The sequence below is a fragment of the Aptenodytes forsteri genome, unplaced genomic scaffold (genome assembly GCF_000699145.1).
Source record: "Aptenodytes forsteri isolate BGI_AS27 unplaced genomic scaffold, ASM69914v1 Scaffold172, whole genome shotgun sequence".
NCBI classification, from domain to species: Eukaryota; Metazoa; Chordata; class Aves; order Sphenisciformes; family Spheniscidae; genus Aptenodytes; species Aptenodytes forsteri.
This window is the reverse complement of record NW_008795018.1, coordinates 10139166-10158021: the sequence shown is the minus strand read 5'-3', so window position 1 is coordinate 10158021 and position 18856 is coordinate 10139166. Positions and strand designations below refer to the sequence as shown.

The 18856-nt window shown below is 40.1% G+C and overlaps 2 protein-coding genes across 2 annotated transcripts in view; one reads left to right on the top strand and one right to left on the bottom strand.

The window, feature by feature from the left end:
- Nucleotides 1–7681, top strand: part of AKAP9 (A-kinase anchoring protein 9) — a 93252-nt gene extending 85571 nt beyond the window's left edge. Inside the window, exons 43-50 of the mRNA XM_009275722.1 lie at nt 544–652; nt 1529–1714; nt 2253–2453; nt 2847–3079; nt 4098–4183; nt 4970–5090; nt 6293–6432; nt 7118–7681. Coding sequence (XP_009273997.1) covers nt 544–652; nt 1529–1714; nt 2253–2453; nt 2847–3079; nt 4098–4183; nt 4970–5090; nt 6293–6432; nt 7118–7161 — 1120 coding nt within the window. The 3' untranslated portion in view covers nt 7162–7681. The remainder of the gene's footprint in view (nt 1–543; nt 653–1528; nt 1715–2252; nt 2454–2846; nt 3080–4097; nt 4184–4969; nt 5091–6292; nt 6433–7117) is intronic.
- A 409-nt stretch (nt 7682–8090) lies between these two features.
- On the bottom strand, nt 8091–18181 carry LOC103895930 (lanosterol 14-alpha demethylase). Its single transcript, XM_009275675.2, has 9 exons — nt 18088–18181; nt 16914–17090; nt 13741–13867; nt 12606–12780; nt 12299–12418; nt 11654–11849; nt 10942–11037; nt 9841–10009; nt 8091–9189 (listed from the first exon to the last, which is right to left on the bottom strand). The coding sequence occupies exons 2-9, from the start codon at nt 17064–17066 to the stop codon at nt 9011–9013; spliced, it is 1215 nt and encodes a 404-aa protein (XP_009273950.1). The 5' UTR covers nt 17067–17090; nt 18088–18181; the 3' UTR covers nt 8091–9010.
- Nucleotides 18182–18856: the final 675 nt, after the last annotated feature.

The window sequence follows — 18856 nt, the reverse complement described above, 5'->3', positions numbered from 1 at the left end:
TATTGCTATGGATCATCCCCCTTGCTTTCCCCAGAAAAAAATTAATATTTTATGGTCAAGTGAAACTGATCTTGATTCTTATTTTCTCGGGTTACTATCTCCGTAAGAAAAAAAAAAACATGGTACCAGGTCCATGGGAGGTTTGAATCTGTTTTTATTTTGCTGTGATGGTGATTTAATATCAAACATTCAGTCTGAAACATTTGGGCAAAGCAGAATGCATTATATCTTGAAAATACCCAGAGATTTTGCTCACACAGATTCAACAAATTTGTGGGAAGCAGACCCACATTTTTGAATGTGCTTCATGTAGAACATCCTTTTCTCAAAATTAGTGGAAACTGTTCTGTGCAAATTCTTTATAAAATCAAGCCAATTTCATTTAGAGTCACTGAGCAGTCTTGAAAATGTTGCCATGTCTCCAGTAACTATGCTGAAGTGACTTGCTAAAGTCCCAGTGCGTATAGATCGATGGAAAGTCCTATCAGGCTGGCTCGTGGTGTCAGACTGTACCTGCTGTTGAAACTGTCACTTTTGTTTCAGATTACAGTTTGAAACAGCAGACGATCAAGACTTCATTGCAATACAAAATGCTATTGAAGAAGTTATTTCAGAGCTGCAAAAACTGCCCGGATTGTCCTATCTGGAAGAGGTGAGCGTGCAATGTCCTAACTTTGGTGGGAGAGTTTGGATGATGAGCTGTGAGCAGAAACCAGCAAAGGAGTTGTTATGTCTGTACTTATCCAGGTCTGTACTTTATAGAGGAAAAACTGCTCCAGTGAGTGTTCTGATTTGGAGTTGGTGAAGTGTAAAAACCCCTTTCCTTTTATTTTTTCAATTTTAATTGCCTTAAAAGTGAATTTTCAACTTTCAAATTAAAACTTTCCCAGTTTAATTATAAATTTTTGAATCTCATGGCTTTTTCTTTAAGAAAAGGTGTTTTCCTTTCAGCAGTATTTCTCTAACTGAGGAAACTTTGCTCAGTACTTCCCGATATTAAAATCAACATTTAATATTTACTATATTGTGTTGATACAACACATTTACTTACACTGTCCTGTATTTACCAAAGGAAAGGCAGTCAAAGATTGAATAGTGTGCACCTGTGTAAAAAATGAAATGCGGTAATCTGTTACAAAGACTTCAGCAATATTTGATTTTAACTGAGCTTGGCTAGGTCCTTACCTGCATTTTAAGCAAGTGTTTTCAACATGACTTGAAAAAAGCTTTGGGGCTTTTCTTTTCCTCTAAGTTAGATAAACCTAAACGTAGTAGAAAAGCTTTGCAAATTGTTGTAGCTGGTACAATTGAGCTTGCATGAAAATATTCCACTGTGATATACAGGATAAGCATAGAAGAGAAAGTCATATTACTCTATAGTTTACACGTACACTTATGTTTTCTTTATATAAGTTATTACGAAGTTATTGTCATTATCTACAAAAGTTTTTCACTGGAAGCCAGTTATTTTCAAGTTGGCAACTTGGATCTAATACAAGTTGTGTTTGGTTTTCTTTCTTCCTTCTAGCTGAAGCTAGTGCTACCACCAGGGACTCCATCTAGCTCATTGACTGAGAGGCTGCTGAGACAAAATGCTGAGCTGACGGGCTTTGTCAGCAGACTGAGTGAAGAAAAGAATAATTTGAGGAATGCAGTTATGAAGCTGGAGGAAGAACTGAGAAGATACCAGCACAGACAACCTTCTGGAGACTATGTATGTCTTTAGTGGTGCTGATATAACGATGTATATATAGACATAAAAGCATCATTCTTTTTCCTAGTCACCTAGGCTGTCTGTCTGTCTTGGCTTCCCTCTGCAGAGTAAATGGATGTGAGTTATTCTTGTCCTGTGGTCAGTATATCTTGACTCACTCTGTTTACTGTGAACTTTGTGATTTTACCCAGCTTCTTTTTGTTAAGTGCTCTTTTCTTTTAAATTCCGTGTGCTTCTCTTTTTGATCTGTATCTCATCACCATGATGAGTAGCAAATAGATCCAGATAGCTTCAAGATCATGAAGCTAGTATGATCCAATGGGGGGGGTTGGAGAAGCTGTATTTTTCTAGGACATTGATCAGGCTCCCAAACTCACTGCTTCTGAGGTGTTAGGATGCAAGGGTGGCCTCAAATCCAATCAGTGGGTAGTTTTTCTCTCATTAATTTTATGAGCTGTCCACCAAACCAATGCCTAGAACGACACAGCTCAGGCTTTTCCAAACTGTGTGGTTCAAATTCAGTTTCTTTCGTCTTCAGTCTTCTAGACACTCATCGGATGTTGGAGTTAATATCGATACTCTTGTTGCCTCTGAGAAGGAGATTTGGAACAGAGAAAAGCTGTCACTGCAGAAATCTTTGAAACAAGCCGATGCGGAGCTCTCCAAGCTGAGAGCAGAGCTCAGGAGCGAAGCTTTCCTCAGAGAGCTGGGATCAGATTCTGAAAATGCTGTTTTAAGGGTAGGAAGACTTTGTTGCCCACATACTAACTACAGCTGCTTTTTTCATTTTGATTTGGGCCTATTTTTCACTGTGTTCACTCTGCTTACTCTAAGTAAACAGATATTAATTCAGTTTTAAAATTTTCATCCTCAGAAACCTGACTTTTAGTTTTTCTCCCCAAGAATGATATGATATGTAAGCACCTATATTGTCCTTTTGTGTGTGCTTGCTGCTCAGGTGATGGTCAAATTATGAAGCTACATTCAACAAGTATGAGCAGTAGTGCCGTCTTCTCCGTGATAGCAAGAAATGAATAGTCACAGAAATGCTGTAGGAGTAATGATATCAAAAGTCTTAGAACTGTAATAATTCTTGGAGCTTATGGGGCCTTTTTTTTTTTTCTTGTTGTAGAGAATTTATGGCAAATACCTACGAGCAGAGAGCTTTCGGAAAGCTCTCATATATCAGAAAAAATATTTGCTGCTGTTACTAGGCGGATTCCAGGAGTGTGAAGAAGCCACGCTGGCCCTCATTGCACGAATGGGTGGACAGCCTTCCTACACAGACCTCGAAATCATCACGCATCGTTCAAAGGGTTTTACAAGATTTCGCTCTGCAGTCAGAGTGTCCATCGCAATTTCAAGGTAAACTGGAGGAAGTTAGATTTCGAATAGATATGACTGTGCAATTTATTATCTACTTTTCTAGCACTCTAGTGGAATCTGGAACTTGTCATGTTCCATCCTGTTTAAATTATACATTTTTGGTAGTCATGAATATAGTAGATACTGTGTAGGGTGACAAGTTGAGCAGAGCATAGGTAAAATCTGTAATAGGAATAAGCAGTCTGATTGTAGTTGAAAACGGCTCTGTATTTGATAATCAATCAAAGATGGAGTGTATTGGATAAAGTCATAATATTAGGAAAAAAAAAATTACTAGCAATTCTAGGGCATGCACTTATTTACAAAGGTATTTTCTGCAACTTAATTTCCTTTAAAGATTAAATTCTTACATGTAAGTATAGTACAGATTTATGAACTAATTTTATCCATCTGGGTAGTCCTTTGAATTCACAAGACTTTAGGTCTCAGACTGAGGATGAATAGGAATAGACGAGGAAGAACAAGTGAAGGTTATTACTGCATAGTACTGCCATGTTGCTAGCAAACCTTCTTCACAAAGGTTTGAACCCCCAAGCGCTTCTGCTTGCTATTGATCTGAGCTTTGTGCGTAGTATAAATTCAGGGAACTGTTCCTATACCTGTTGTAAGTGAGGCTTTTACTCATAGCGCTCTGCAGTTACAATTTTGGGGATGTGACAGGGCAAAAAGTCTATTTAGTGTGATTTTAAAATGCTGATGCCCTGTTGCTTAGGTGCTTGAGCCGTTTGCTGTCCACTTGGACTTATGCAGCACCTCTGGAACCGCGGGGATTGCAGAGGTGAAGCTGAAAGCAGATTTGGACAAAAGATGTTTTTCTTAGGGATGTGTATAAGGATGTTTCCTACTTGATCTTCGGGTTTTAGATGCCCATCCATTAATTTTGCTTGGTGTTCAAGAAATTCTTACGCCTTCTAGAATACAAGAAGCAGATTATTTTTAGCAGACTATTTCATTTATCCTGAAGTTTTTTTGTTTGTTTTTTTTTTTTGAAACGCAGAATGAAGTTCCTGGTTCGTCGATGGCACAGAGTTACGGGTTCTGGTATACCAAATGTCAATAGGGATGTCTTTAGCCAGAACACAGGTAAATCGTAGTCCAGTAATGACTGAAAAATGGTATTCACAAGTCACACCACTGCTTAATGGAGATGGTTTTTAATTTGTATTTTCCTCATGTGGAATGAATGGGGTGCTGTTCCCCCTTTCTTTGCTGTAATTGCTTGGATTAACCTATTTCTCAGGTTTCTGAGAGTTTCCATGCTCAGCACAGACACTAATCTATTTGCTTTCTCTTCAGTCTTGTTTTACTCCGTTGTGGGCGGGATTTTAAAAAATATGGCAACTCTTCCTATGGAGTGTGTTTGTAAAAACAATTTCAGCTGCGTCATTGGGTTTCTCTTCAGAGATCTGCACCCCCAGCTCTGAGAGGGGATGCTGGGGACAGGAACGGACAGAGGAATCGTAGCAACTACAGGTCCCCCACAGTGGCAACAGAGCCTATTGACCAGACCTCCCTGGTCTTTTCCTCAGAACAAAAGCCTGTCATCCTTTTGTTACGGCTTAAAGTTTGGGAGATCTGGTTTTCTGTTTGCTTTTTGGTAGGAGCCTAAGGAGAATCAGAAGCTTTTTTATTAATTCCTGGCTACCTAGGTCTGCACTAAAACCCTGTCTTGCTCTAGTCTGTGAGAGTTTCCTCATTGACATCAGCGAGGCCAGGATTTCACCTCTGGTTTTCTCTGAAGCAGTCTGAAAGTGGTCTACATTTGTTAAACACCTTTTTTGTGATATGCAAACAGAAAACCTGCATTTGAGATTCCCAGTAAAGTGCAAAAGGTTTTCGTTTTCAAGATGTTGCTTTTTATATTTCTAGGTAATGAATTACGGCCTGATTCATTCTCTGGTGGCATGGATCTTTATGGAGAACAAAGGCATTCCTATAGATCCAGGTCAGACATGGAGTCTCCTAGATCTCCTGTAAACTTTCAACATAAGTACGTTTTATTTTAGATCATTACTGTCTGTCAGAACACTGTTTAACTAAATGAATGCATCAGTGCTTACTGCTAAGGTTTGTAATCTTTGATGCTGTAAGGCTTTTTACTTTTTTTGTAAGGATACGTAACAAATTGCATCTCGGGCCTTCAGTGTGCGTTTATTCATCGCCTGATCAAGGCCAAAGCTTGCAGACTTCTGCTGTCTGATTTATGTCATGTTCTTGGAACTGGTGGTAGATGACTGGATGGAGCTACGTTTGCCTACCTCTGCAGAGTCTAGGCTTTGTGACTAAGCAGACCTCCGCTGCCTGTCCACCTTTCTGGCTGGCAGCAGGGTGTGATGTGGGGAGGGGCTGCCTCAGGTGCCCTCAGCCAAAGGAAGGGAAAAGCAGGGCCGCTCGCTGTGGCTGGGGAGGGTCATCTGGTTACTGTAGGCTGGGAGGAATTACCGCGGCCTCGTGGCCAGAGCGTGGGTGGAAGCTGCTTGGTAGCTCTGCTGCTTGTTCTTGATTAAACCCTTTTGGATGGCTGTACTAAGCTGTGATACCAGAGGTATCAGTGAATCGGATGCCAGTGAAACCAGGTATTTTTCACCAAAGGCAAGGTTTTTAGGAGTGCCATCAGTCTTTGGTGACTTCGTACGGAGTTGTGGGCTCTGAGCTTTACTGAATATTAGATTCTTGCCATTTTGGATCTTTATTTTTCTATAAACCACCTCAACGTTGGTAATCTTAGTTTGTGGCAACTGTAACAGTTTACATGGAAAAAATGTTTAATCTATTTTAGCCACTTTTGACTTTTACTTGGAGAGAGTAACGAAGAGAGACAGAATCCTGTAAAGATGGCTGTGTCCTTGTTCACACAAGCTTCTTAATAGAAAAGCAAACTTGAATCTACCATGGCTTCTGCTGCAGTAGGAATTTGCTGGTCAGTCTTTGTCCCAGAGAAATGCAGCAACAAATCAGGTGCAGTAGAAAGAAAAGGCAACTGGGAAAAGCGGTCTCTCTGGGGGAGGCAGTATGATGGCCTGGGCAATAAATGGCAGGGAGGTTAAATGGGTATGATGTGCTGGCTACCACAAGGGTAAGTTAAGGGACATGCAGTCAGTCAGGTGTCACTACTTAGTGTTTTGCTGTGTCTGCTGATACTTTTATTTGAAATTTTGCTTTTTAAAAACATCTGTGGTGTTCTGCCCCTAGGTTCCACGGTATGCATGCCGATTTAAACCCAGTCTCTTTCGCCTGTTCTCAACTGCAGAACTATGATCCTGAAAGAGCTTTAACAGATTACATCAATCGGCTGGAGGCACTACAAAGGCGACTTGGCAGTGTGCAGTCAGGTAAGGGCTCAGGCAGTCTCCCCCGTGACTCCTGGGTAGCACAAGGCAGGGCTCCAAGTTGGAAAGTGTGTGCTGGTTCTCTGAGGTACATAACAAACGTCTTTGATTTTAGGCATTTTCAGCCTTAAACAAGAGGCTATTCTGAGCTGCAGCAAAAAGCTCATTAAAAAGAAAATTATAAAATTCTTTGTGGGGAGACATACAAGTGTGCTTTAATTACAGATTTTGAGTTTATTGGTAACACTTTAACTTTCCCTGATCCCTAATGAATGTGCAGCAAGGATTCGGTTGACATCTTACTGAAATTTTAAGCTAGATGGAGAAAAACGTACCCGGAAGATCGGGGTGTTGGGAGTACAAGGGGAATTTCTTCTCCTACCACTGATTACAGAAGTTACAGCCTTTTTGTCCCATAGATGGTAATTTTTGTGCTGCAAAAAGAATACATCCAGAAAATTGTCAGATCAATGGGACTTAATTTATCAAACTTGATGTGGGGATGATTTTTGCAGTTAGTGTGTTAAAGTCTTACTTCGGCATAAAATCCATCATTTGAGGAAGTTTTGTCCTTCAAAGATTTCCCATGTAAAATCTTTCATGCTTATTCAGCTGAATAACATGTCACTGGTGAATTCTCATCAACTTATTCAAGTCATCTTGATGAAAACCTTTCTCCATCTTACAGGTTCGACTTCATACACTCAGTTGCACGCAGGTATGAGAAGATAATAATACCCTTTCAACATCTCCATCACTGGCAGTGATGTTAATGGATTGCCTTCTGTAAATCTGTGCTCTTTCTGTGCTTTTGTATAATGTGTATATTGTGGGACCAATGTGAACACAGCTATACAATTGTATACAGTTCCATCCTGGCACACCCACACAGACTGATTTCTGTATATAGGCACTTTGTGTTCATGAGAAGAAAAACAAAAACAAAAAAAACCACCATTAAATTACATGTATATTTGTGGAATGCTAATTTAAATGATTAACTTATGAAGTGTGTATTTATCAAAAGGGTGCAAAGATGAAACTTGTGTATTAATGAAATCGAGCTACATTCAGCAAAGTTTACTTGCACTTTTTCTGGCAAGGCTACTGAAGTTACATGACTCGTAATAGTTGCTACTGGCAGCGCAGACAGAATATCACTTGTAGAGACCTATTTTTGTAATGGTAGAAGTTTTGAATTTTATGGGTATTTTGTCAAAGTACTGAAATAAAGATGACTTCATGCTTTTAACTGAAGAACCATTCCCTTATTCACACTGAAAAGGTTGCTCCTACCTGCACTCCTCCTACTCATGGTGGCTGCAGCTTTACTTTTTAGATTCCAAAACGCTGCTACTAATGAGACGAGAGGACAGGTACAAGCTTGGTTTCTGAAGACCCTGGTCACATCTGACGGGGCTGGAAGGGAAGATACTGCACTCCCTCAGTTGCTGTGACCAACACAAACACAAGGTTTTGTAACAGTTATACCCGAGTTGAGAGCAGGAAAGATGGGGCAAAGCCCTTGCTGCCGTAAGCACTGATGAAGGGGGGGAAGCTCTTTGCATGACCGACCGAAAGGAGCCTATTACAGATTTACTTAGAAAATCTTTTCAGAATTGACAGGGTTGAGCACAGAAAATTTCCACAAGAGGTTTGTTTATAAATTTAATTCAAAGTTCCTGTGAGCCAGAGCTCATTACCACTTCTCATCACCACTCTTGAAGCAAACACCATGTAACAATCCTGCATGAGTCAGTACAAAGGGGGACAATATTCAGCTATTTCACTTAGTTTGTGACTGTTTTATACATAAACGTGTTATTTACAGAATTAACGTTGCTTGTATCATCATATTGTTACTTTTCATGCTTACATCAAGCTTCCAGAGATCACTACTTTCAGAAGTTTTTTTAGAAAATTGTTGCTTTCTGAACCTAAGCATTTCACAGCTGCTTCGAGTTAGACATTTAAATTGTTTATTCTCAGAAAAGACTTCTCTGTGAACATTTTGTAGTCTGCCTGCTACTCGGCCGTACAGTAACAGTTTTTTAAATAAGCATGCGGGCACCTCCAAGAATCGGCCAAGACCCATACCTAGTTCGCTTGGAACAGAATCACAAATATCAAAGGTGGGGTGCCGCCAAGTACATTCCCCCTCGGTGCCCGTTCCCTGACGGATTTACTGTAACTGGATGCAGAGGTAGGGTACAGTCTTACCCCTTGTCATCTGGGGAAAAGTAATCTTCAACCGTTTTTCAAAAGCAGAGTTCCTTTTACAGAAATTACTTATTTCTTCACTTTAAAGAGTTGGCATGCACCTTAAAAGTGTTATACCAATAGAAAAGACACTTTTTCTTTAAAAATGCAATGAGAAATTTGTAGAACAAGCAATTATACACAGCAGCATTAAATGGTGCGGGCAAACAAAATAGATGCAAAAACTTTGCACTGGATGGATTATTGTTGCTTTCCTAACAGTAGATGCAACAGTTCCCATTTGCCACTCATTTTGTCACAATTTTATTCAAAAGTCTGTTAGCTTACACAACTTAAATAAGTAAGGTTTCAGCTCCAGAATTTACAGTGACCTCCTCTTATATCTGATAATGGGGTTATTAGGTGTGTGTATCATTGTTGTGTAATTTATAGTCGGAAAATAGTCATTGATGAGATCAAATTCATACAAACGAAGCAAAGTAGACCAAATAGTCTTAATCTGAACATAAGCAAAGTTTTCTCCAATGCAACGATGACGGCCTAGAAGGAAAGCCATAAAAAGCAGTTAGAATACTTACTTATTAAATGACCTTCGACAACAAGCTAACTTTAAAAAATCTTATGCGGACAGTAATTGCTTCTTTTCTTGCTGCACGTACACCCTTACGTACCTCCATCACAGTCGTGTCTTTATAAGCTGTCACTGCATAAAACAGACCAAGTAATTTGGATGAGATCGTGGTGTTCTGTCCTCACCAGAAAGCGTTAATTTATGTATCACCAGAGAAGTTTTGCAACACTGAGAAAAGGTATCAACTATAACCATATTGTGGTGATACTTGCAAACTGTTTTGGCAGTTATGACTCTATGCAGATTTTTGCTCTGCCTTAAACTGACTTTGTATTACCAGGTTTTTACCTTGACTTACAAAGACTTGAGTCAAATCTCACACGTGCTAACCTAAAGATTTGCTTTGATTGCTACTCTGAACGATACACAGCTACTACCAATGCAAAACTATCGACTTCATTCTTTTAACGGCACTTTCACAGTAGAAAGCTTCCAGGCAGCAGTAGAAAGAAAAAATACCACCTCAGATGCTACAGCGTGGGGAGGTGCTGTACGAGACGATCAGTATGAGCCACTTCAGTACACAATCACGCAGGAAGGCGCTGCCTTTTCTTACTCACCAGCACCAAATGGAACGTACGCAAACTTCTCTCCAGCTGCTGGGTTATCTTGGAGATACCGGTCAGGCTTGAAGTCTAGAGCATCCTTCCAGGAGTCCCTGAGTCTGTGGTTAACAGTGGGAGATACACAGACCTGATGGCCGGGGGGGATATTATATCCAGCAACAGTCTACAAGACAAGAGACAAGACCCCACACATCACAAAATCTCTCCGTTTTTCTTTTTGAAGTGTTACCTGAAGTGCTGTATCATGAGGCTTGAATTTCAAAAGAGATTTTGGCTAAGCTCATTTAAAATTAATGCAGCCCAGTACTTTATTGTTTTAATTGTACAGGACACAATATTCAAGTAGTTGCAGGAACCTTTCAGCTGCTTTAACAAGGCTGGCAATTCTACAGAAGGAGTTTTTTAAAAATGAATGAACTTAAAATTTGTTGAAAGCTTTTGTCACGGAGGGACATTCTTTTAAAAAGTTATTTGACTTTCTATCTTACTTGTACAAACAGCAAGTTTTCTTTCAGATTCACCTAGCTTGTATTGTATTAAGTGCAAGCCACATTTTTCCAAGATTGCCACATATTTTTAATAGCTAACAAACAAACAAAATCTTTAAATGGTAGCACCAAACTAAGAATGCAAGTGAGGCTGATAGCTAAAAAGGGTCAGTTTTGCTAAATAAGACTGCAAGTGGCTGTTACTAGGGCACCTCAGAGCCTTCCCTTCTCCAGGCTCAACAAGCCCTGTTCCTTCAGCCTCTCCTCCCAGGACAAGTGCTGCTGCAACTCATTACCACCTTGGTGGCCCTCTGCTTGCTTCACTTCACCAACATCTTGATTACTGGGGGGACAGAGGGGTCCAAAACTGGACCAACATAATTCCAGATGAAGGTAACAACTATCAAGTTCAAGGTATTAATTGCTTTCCTCAGTCAACACCGGCTACACTCCCACCAATATAACCCCAGGATGCCATCAGCTTTCATCCCTGCCAGCAAACACTGCTCACCTGTGTTTTTGCTTCTGCCAACCGGGATACCCCCCCACCTGGCCTTTTCCAGCCCCTTTCTACTGAAGTGAAGTTAGCTCCAACAAGTGTACTCACCTGGGGAGTTTTGGCCATTCTCATCATGGTCATTATAGGAGGTCTAAGCCTTAAAGTTTCTTTCAGGCAGCGATCCAGCAAACTGAGATCCTTGAGCTGAAAATATAGAGAAAATGATCTATCAAAATATAGCCAAGTTTGTTCAACACAAACAAAATGGTATTCTATACTATTTAAAAACATTTTTTTTTAAAATCAAAGAGTAAGCACCTCATATTTACATGTACTTCAGTAGCTACCCTGATAGTTTGGTTTGGTTTTTTTTCATTTGATTCAATTAAGAAGGAAAAAATCTGACCAGTGCAATCAATTACGACTAGTTTCTTACTAATCTGTCTCACGAGTGTTTCCTGATGCCTAATTAAAGAACAAGGTCACACTGCATCTCTTTCCTCAGTGGGAATATGAGGATCTTCCTCCTCTACAGAACTATCATTTCTTAAATTAGATATTGTAGGAACTGTTATTTCCTTAATCAACACTGATTAAAAAAAAAAAAGGAGCAAGCTGAAAATTTACTTGGAGAGGAGGAGATATATTGGCAAACAGTGTTATTGCAAAGCAACTGTGCCAGATTATTATTTTAACACAAAGCATAGGACTACATTTCATGTTTTGGGGGTGGGGGTGTGGTTGGTTGGTTGGTTGTTTTTTTTAATAAGCATCTAAAAGTGTAAAAAAAAAACCAGCAAGAATAACGTAACATACAGACCCGGTCATAAGTTAATGGTGGCAAGTCATCCCCACAAACTGCTTTTTGTTCTGCGTAGCACTGTTCCTGTATTGATTTGTCTCTGGCTATGAAGAAGCCAAGCCAGGCACTGGTGGTGGAGGACGTGTGCTGCCCCGCCAGGAGCAACCCAATAAGCATTCCAGCAATTTCATCATCTGTCAGCGGGCGGCCATCCCTAGGTTGAAGGGTGTTATGTTAGAGCTTCATTTGATCAGGTTTCCAGTTATGGCAGTATTTACAAATTCTTCTAATGTACTTCTTTCCCCTTCTTCTCTTTTGTTGCCTACTCTAAATGGAGCAGCAAAGGATCTAGGGGTAGGGAGAAGGGAGAACAGAGGGAGAGAGACTCTCTAGGAGCCTTGAAGAAAATGATTACTGAACAGCCAGCAAAGAACAAAGCAGCAACCTCGTGACCACTGATGAAAATCTCAGGAATCTAAATAACCATTTACAAGTGAAGTTTTTAAGCTGTTTGTAAGAGTACAGCTAGGACCAATTGCTGGCAACAAAAACAACTCAGAACATGAGGGAATACTTCTTATTTTTTGGTAAATAGTTCTAACTGAAGAGCTCGAAGCTAAAGTAAAACATCTATAAATGACAGTCTTCAAACCCTTTGCTTACTTGTATGAAGCATCAAGTAGAGTTTGGAGCATGTCATCTTCCTTTTCCTCAGACTTTCGACGTTTCTGGATAACCTTGTAGAAAATATTCTTTATTTCTTTGTGTGCTCGATCTCGACGTCTGCAATTCAAAACACTTCTATTAGCAATTTTATACAAAGGAACGCATAATATGCTTATAAGGATTTATTGGGATGTCTAGAATAGCTTACAAACAAGAAATAAGGGGCGGGGGGGAGGGCAGGACCAAACAAAAAGACATTTAGATAAAATCCGTAAGTTAGTTGCTTCATCTGTTATTCTGGTACCTGAAGCTCGGCAGAGGTAGCCAGCCTGGCAGAAGCCAGGCAGCATGAGTAAAACCCCCATCCAAATCAGCATACAGCTGAGCCACCTTCTCATTCAGTAAGCTTCTTACTTCTTTCCCATGTAAGCAGTGACTTGCTGTCAAAATGATAAGTTCTGAAAAGGCTTCAAACAGGTCTGAGGAGAGATTTGAAAAACGTTACTGAAGATGCACTTCAGGTGAGATGTTATGTTTTACAGGATATTCTTTATTTTAAGTAACTGGACACAGATTAATAATTTTAAATAGAGTTTTAGATTGTTTTACTAGGAGAATGAAGCATCTAATTTGAATTATTTTTATATAATAATATTTATACATTTAAATATAAAATTATATATTATCATATTACTATTATATATAATATATTATATATACTTACTAAATAAATATATTAATACATAAGTATTATATATTATATAAACGTTAAATTTAAATATATATATGTTTAAATAAATAATATTTCTGACATGAATTATTTTTATATAATAATATTTATACATTTAAATATAAAATTATATATTATCATATTACTATTATATATAATATAAATTATATACTTACTAAATAAATATATTAATACATAAGTATTATATATTATATAAACGTTAAATATTTAAATATATATGTTTAAATAAATAATATTTCTGACACTGTTATGCCACTGTGGGCTTGCAACAATGGTGATGGGCTATGTCTAGCAGGCTAGTTGGGAAAGACAGGTGGGAAATAAGGGAGGAATTCCACTTAGATCACTAACCTAACCATACCGGCATTGAGGATGCAGTTTTTCAATGTAGAAGATCCCTGAGCTAAGATCTCTGACACAGGCTCTGGGAAGTCAGAGCAGTATCTTTTCCTAGGGACTAAGAAGTGGTTACGCTGAGCTGACTCATATCATGCAAAACGAGCACGACTCAGCCAGGCAACAGGTATACTCTCTATAAGCTGACTAAGAAAGCAAAAGCAAACGAAAGCTTGCTTTCGTTTTTCAAGCAAAATACTAATATTGCAGTAAATCATTTACAAAAACATACTGCATTTGCCTTAATTCCTTCCCAGAAAATCGGAGGAAAAATGCATCTGATCTTGCTTACTTTTTTCTCCACTCTCTCCCCATGCTTTGAAATACTCCTTTGTTTCTTCTTCAATCACAGATACATGCTGTTTAAACTGGGCAATATTTAGCCCAGTTTTGAGCATCTTCTTTTGTTCCAAAAATACCTAGAGGAACCAAGACAGAAAAAGCAATCAGTACACAGATCATCATATTAATGTAATTAACAACGTATTATCATTTGTACTATAAGACCTTACGGAAGTGAAAAGAGATTATGATTAGGACTGCAGGGTACAACAGATACTCAAATTTAAATAATAGGCAATAGCCCAGTTTTCACCTTCGTTTTTCAAGCAAAACACATCCAAGTAACATCCAAGTAAAATGCTAGCTGAAGGGAGCTACAATTCTCTCTTTTGCAGTACCAAAACAAAAAATAATTTTAGTATCTTTGTTAAACTTTAGCCCTGAAGATACAAGAAGCATTTAAGATTGAAATATGGAACGCACTTCAGATGATAGATACATAATCACAAATGTAATCGGACCTGTCCTTGCAAAGTCTGGATTCAGCCTGTGTTCTTTGTTACGTGGCCTCCTTGCTTTCTCTCCCCCAGAGCATCTGTCTTCTCTCGTGCAGTAACACCTTACCTCTGGTCCAGAGCTGCACCTTTCTTTTACACGGCCCTCTGATCTCACTGCCCAGGAAGTCAGACACAGAAGCAGGAAGCAAACTGCTTCCTAGGAAAATGGTGAGCTTCACGTCCTTCTCACCTTTTCCTCTTTTTCTTTGTATACTCATAGCTAACAAACCTACTGGTAAAAAGCCCATTATTAGATGAGAACCGTTCAATGGATTGACAGGACATCTACTCAAGAAAATTATTCAATGAATTTTAAGCCCTAATTATGAATTAGGGCATATGCCCTATGGGTCTGCACTATACCATGAGCAACACACTAAAAATTGTCTTCCCACCAAGGGCTCTGCGCGTACTGTGAAGTTATTCACAAAACAAAAGGCCTAAGAGGAAAGGTTACTCCCTAGAAACGTCTGTTTTCAGAATGCAGTGGGGACTCCATCAGTCTATCAGAGGGTACACATGCCACAGAGCAGAGAAACAAGCACATTTTCCCTTGCCACATGCTAGTCCATCTCCATCTCCAGGTTGATGGAGACAGGAATGACACACAGGAGTGAACACATCCTCTGCCATTTCAGCTCCTCTCAACACAAAACTATCTGCAAGAGGCTTGGAGGGAGGAGTCAGAGAGCGAATATGAGTTGTTATATAGACTATGCATATTAACAATTACCAGAACTACTGGTAAATAAGTAACTTCTTCCTTTTAAAGAGTAAGGGGTGGTTCTTCTAAACACATGACTGAAAGTCACTGTCAGACTGAAGAGACAGAGACTTAGCAGCTTGAGCCGAGAGAAAGGAGCCTCAAAAAGAAGTTCTGGGTGATCCATCAATGGTAGAACGCCAATGAAAGTTTGAACGGCTCTCTAAATGCCTTCCCAGTAGATGCTATGGATGGATGTCATCTATCAGGACTTCTGTAAGGCCTTTTGACACAGTCCCCCACAACAGCCTTCTCTCTAAACTGGAGAGGTATGGATTTGATGGGTGGACTGTCCGGTGGGTGAGGAATTGGTTGGATGGTCGCACCCAGAGGGTAGTGGTCAATGGCTCAATGTCCAGATGGAGACTGGTGACAAGTGATGGCCCTCAGGGGTGGTATTGGGACCAGTACTGTTTAATATCTTCATCAATGACATAGTGGGATGGAGCGCACCCTCAGGAAGTTTGCAGATGACGCCAAGCTGAGTGGTGCGGTTGACACGCCAGAGGGACGGGATGCCATCCAGAGGGACCTGGACAAGCTCGAGAAGTGGGCCTGTGTGAACCTCATGAGGTTCAACAAGGCCATGTGCAAGGTCCTGCACCGGGTCAGGGCAACCCCTGGTATCAATACAGGCTGGGGGATGAAGGGATTGGGAGCAGCCCTGCCGAGAAGGACTTGGGGGTACTGGTGGATGAAAAGCTGGACATGAGCAGACAATGTGCGCTCGCAGCCCAGAAGGCCAATCGTATCCTGGGCTGCATCAAAAGAAGCGTGGCCAGCAGGTCGAGGGAGGTGATTCTGCCCCTCTACTCTGCTCTGGTGAGACCCCACCTGGAGTACTGTGTCCAGCTCTGGAGCCCTCAGCGTAAGAAAGACACGGACCTGTTGGAGCGGGTCCAGAAGAGGGCCACAAAAATGATCAGGAGGATGGAACACCTCTCCTATGAAGAAAGGCTGAGAGAGTTGGGGTTGTTCAGCCTCGAGAAGAGAAGGCTTCAGGGAGACCTTATTGTGGCCTTTCAATACTTAAAGGGGACTTGTAAGAAAGATGGGGACAGGCTTTTTAGCAGGGCCTGTTGCGATAGAACAAGGGGTAATGGTTTTAAACTAAAAGAGGGTAGATTTAGAGTAGGGATAAGGAAGAAATTTTTTACAATGAGGGTGGTGAAGCACTCGATGATCTTAGAGGTCTTCTCCAACCTTAATGATGCCATGATTCTATGAATACAAAGTCCCAGTGGAGCAAGTCTGTCCATGGAAAAGGTGGCTTCTGCAGTTCAAGAGTCTGTCATGACAAACACACACAAACAAGAAAGCAGCCGATGCTAAGCTTGGAAACAATGCCACATGACACAGCCACTGTGCTTCCAGACCCATGCAGACTGTATTCTGCAAACATATACAGACTGATTTTTGTCCAAGCAAGACAAACCTTGTAGTGCAAATTGTCAAATTAATACTCCTGTATCTAGATTTGGCGTGGCATAAATGAAAAATTATCACTCTTAAAGCTCTCTCAGAAGGAAGACCTAAAGTTGCTTGTAAGGGAAAAGTAAACGGCAGTCAGTGGCATGCTGTAAGGGAAGGAAAAAGAGGCTCACTTACTAGTTTTCCCTCTATGGTGGGATTAGATGGTTTCACGAACAAAAAATAGCATCCAGACTGACAAATGGCCAGGTCATAAATAAAGCAACCTAACCATGTTCAGTCTCGATTATCCAACTGAGACGATTTACCAACTGCACTATGCCTCGCTGCCAGAATTGCTCATGAACAGACAACCCCATCATACAGAGACAGGAGCTCAGGGCTGTCTACTCAGAATTTAAATTATGCTACTTTTCTACTCAAAATACATACCGTATTAGGGACATCATAGGCAACTCCCTTGCCAAAAACTGGTGTAGTTAACCGAGAGTAAACATCCTCTGCATTCAAATCTTCATTTTTACTATTGAAGAGTAGAGCAGCAGCGTCACTACCCAGTAAGTATGTGAACGTCTTGCCAACCATAGTGAAACTGAATACAGGTCCATACTAAGAGAGAAAAACAAAACCAGTTTATTTTAAATAAGAAAAACACAAATCATTAAATCCATATCTGTGTACAGGCTTCCATACATCACTTAGTCTCCTAAGTGTCTAGAGACTTAATAAAGATAGAAATATTTTAAACCACATTTAAATTCTGTTCTCAATATACTTACTAGTGATATCTAACATTATAACGAACACACATGATCTTGCACGTTTTAAAACCATTTAGTTTAAAAAGTCTAAATAAAAGATCAATTACACTACAAAAACTAGCAGGGAGATGAGAGCACATACAGCCTCCAGTAATCTACAAACACTGTCTCAAAAAAAATCTGGATTTGGAGTTATGCATAGGTAATTAAGAGCAAGTAAGATTTTAAAGTTCAAAGGTCATCTCCAGCAGATCTTCACATACTAAATTCGGCTTTCTCTAAGCTAACCAAGCTAGGATTTAAGCTTATGTTTTAGACAACGTGAAACAGATCAATAAACCTTATTTCATTTAAGGCTCTACTGCCTTAGTCCATTTCTTTTGGGCTGTTATAGTATAAAACCTACTGAGGTTTTATACACCAGCCCTTTTAATATTGGAGAGGGCCTTAACATTCATCAAATTGCCTACAGAGGTGGTCGGCTACATTCCAGCCCAGTCACAGATTAGTAAAGAGTGAGATTAAAAGTCCCCAATTAAGGCAAGAAATAACGTCATGAAAATGGCTTTTTAATTAACTTGTGATTCAGCTATGAGCATTACCCAAATACACAGACATATTTTTTTAAATCTGAATCACAAGAGATATCTCAGAAAAAACTACTTCTCTAACAACAATGTACATAAAGAGATCTGAAGAAACCAGAGCCTACTCTGCACACTCCATTCCATATTCGAGGTGGTAAATGAGAATTAACTGCTTTTAAACAGGCTACAGATAGAGAACTTAATAGATACACAAAAATATTTCAGCATATGCTCAGCCAGTTATGTAGGAAAACGTACCTTGTCATAAGCATTTTCCAAAAATTCAACGGGACTTTTTCCAAATGCAATTGCATGTCCAAGGAAAGGGATGCTTGATGAAATATAAGGTGGGTATTTCTGAGGAAGAAAGAGAAAAATAAATATTGACTTTTCTTCAGACAGTAATAAGACCATGTCCATTTACATAAAACTAAACACAGGGGAGGCTTTAGACATGTTTTGTTTAAACTTTTTCGTGAAAAGGCCAGCTTTTGGACAACGGATTATTTTTTTAGATAGAGTAACCGTGAGCCACATTTAAAAGCAGCAGAGGTTAAAATAAGATGCATACGATTAAGATTCTTGCTAACCTGCCTCTGAAAGCAAAGCACGAAGATACTGCAATTGGAGAGAAGGCAGTCAGAAACAAAACCGTGTTGACGATTTGTTAAACAGTCCCCCCAGAGCATCAACCTCAGTTTAGCAACGAGTTTCATACGTAGGTGGGAGCCTCCTTTTAAGCTGCACTGATGAAATAGTACCGGGCACGGCCTTTGCCTCTACAAAACCTAAGCACCTCTGCTTCATGTGGTACCAACCAGCAGTGCAACATCCCCCTCAGAAACCGTCCCTGGGGAGGTGCTAGGAACGCTCCTCGCTCGCCAGAGCCTACTCCCGCACGCTTGGATTTTACCGCCCGTTTCTCTGCGCTCCCCAAGGGCTGTCCAGAGGTGAGTGCACCACTGCTCCCCCGTCCGCACCCTGAAGGAAGGCCGCCCGGCTCCCGCCGGCCCTCTCCCTCTCCCCC

Bases quoted from the DNA above. Each gene is read 5' to 3' on its own strand.
- LOC103895930 (XM_009275675.2), bottom strand. From the start codon at position 17,066: ATGGTTGGCAAGACGTTCACATACTTACTGGGTAGTGACGCTGCTGCT. The intron at 11,038-11,653 runs GTCTGTATGTTA...CTATATTTTCAG, and splicing joins CACCATTAACTTATGACCGG to CTCAAGGATCTCAGTTTGCT. The intron at 10,010-10,941 runs GTGAGTACACTT...CTTGTCTTGTAG, and splicing joins GAATGGCCAAAACTCCCCAG to ACTGTTGCTGGATATAATAT.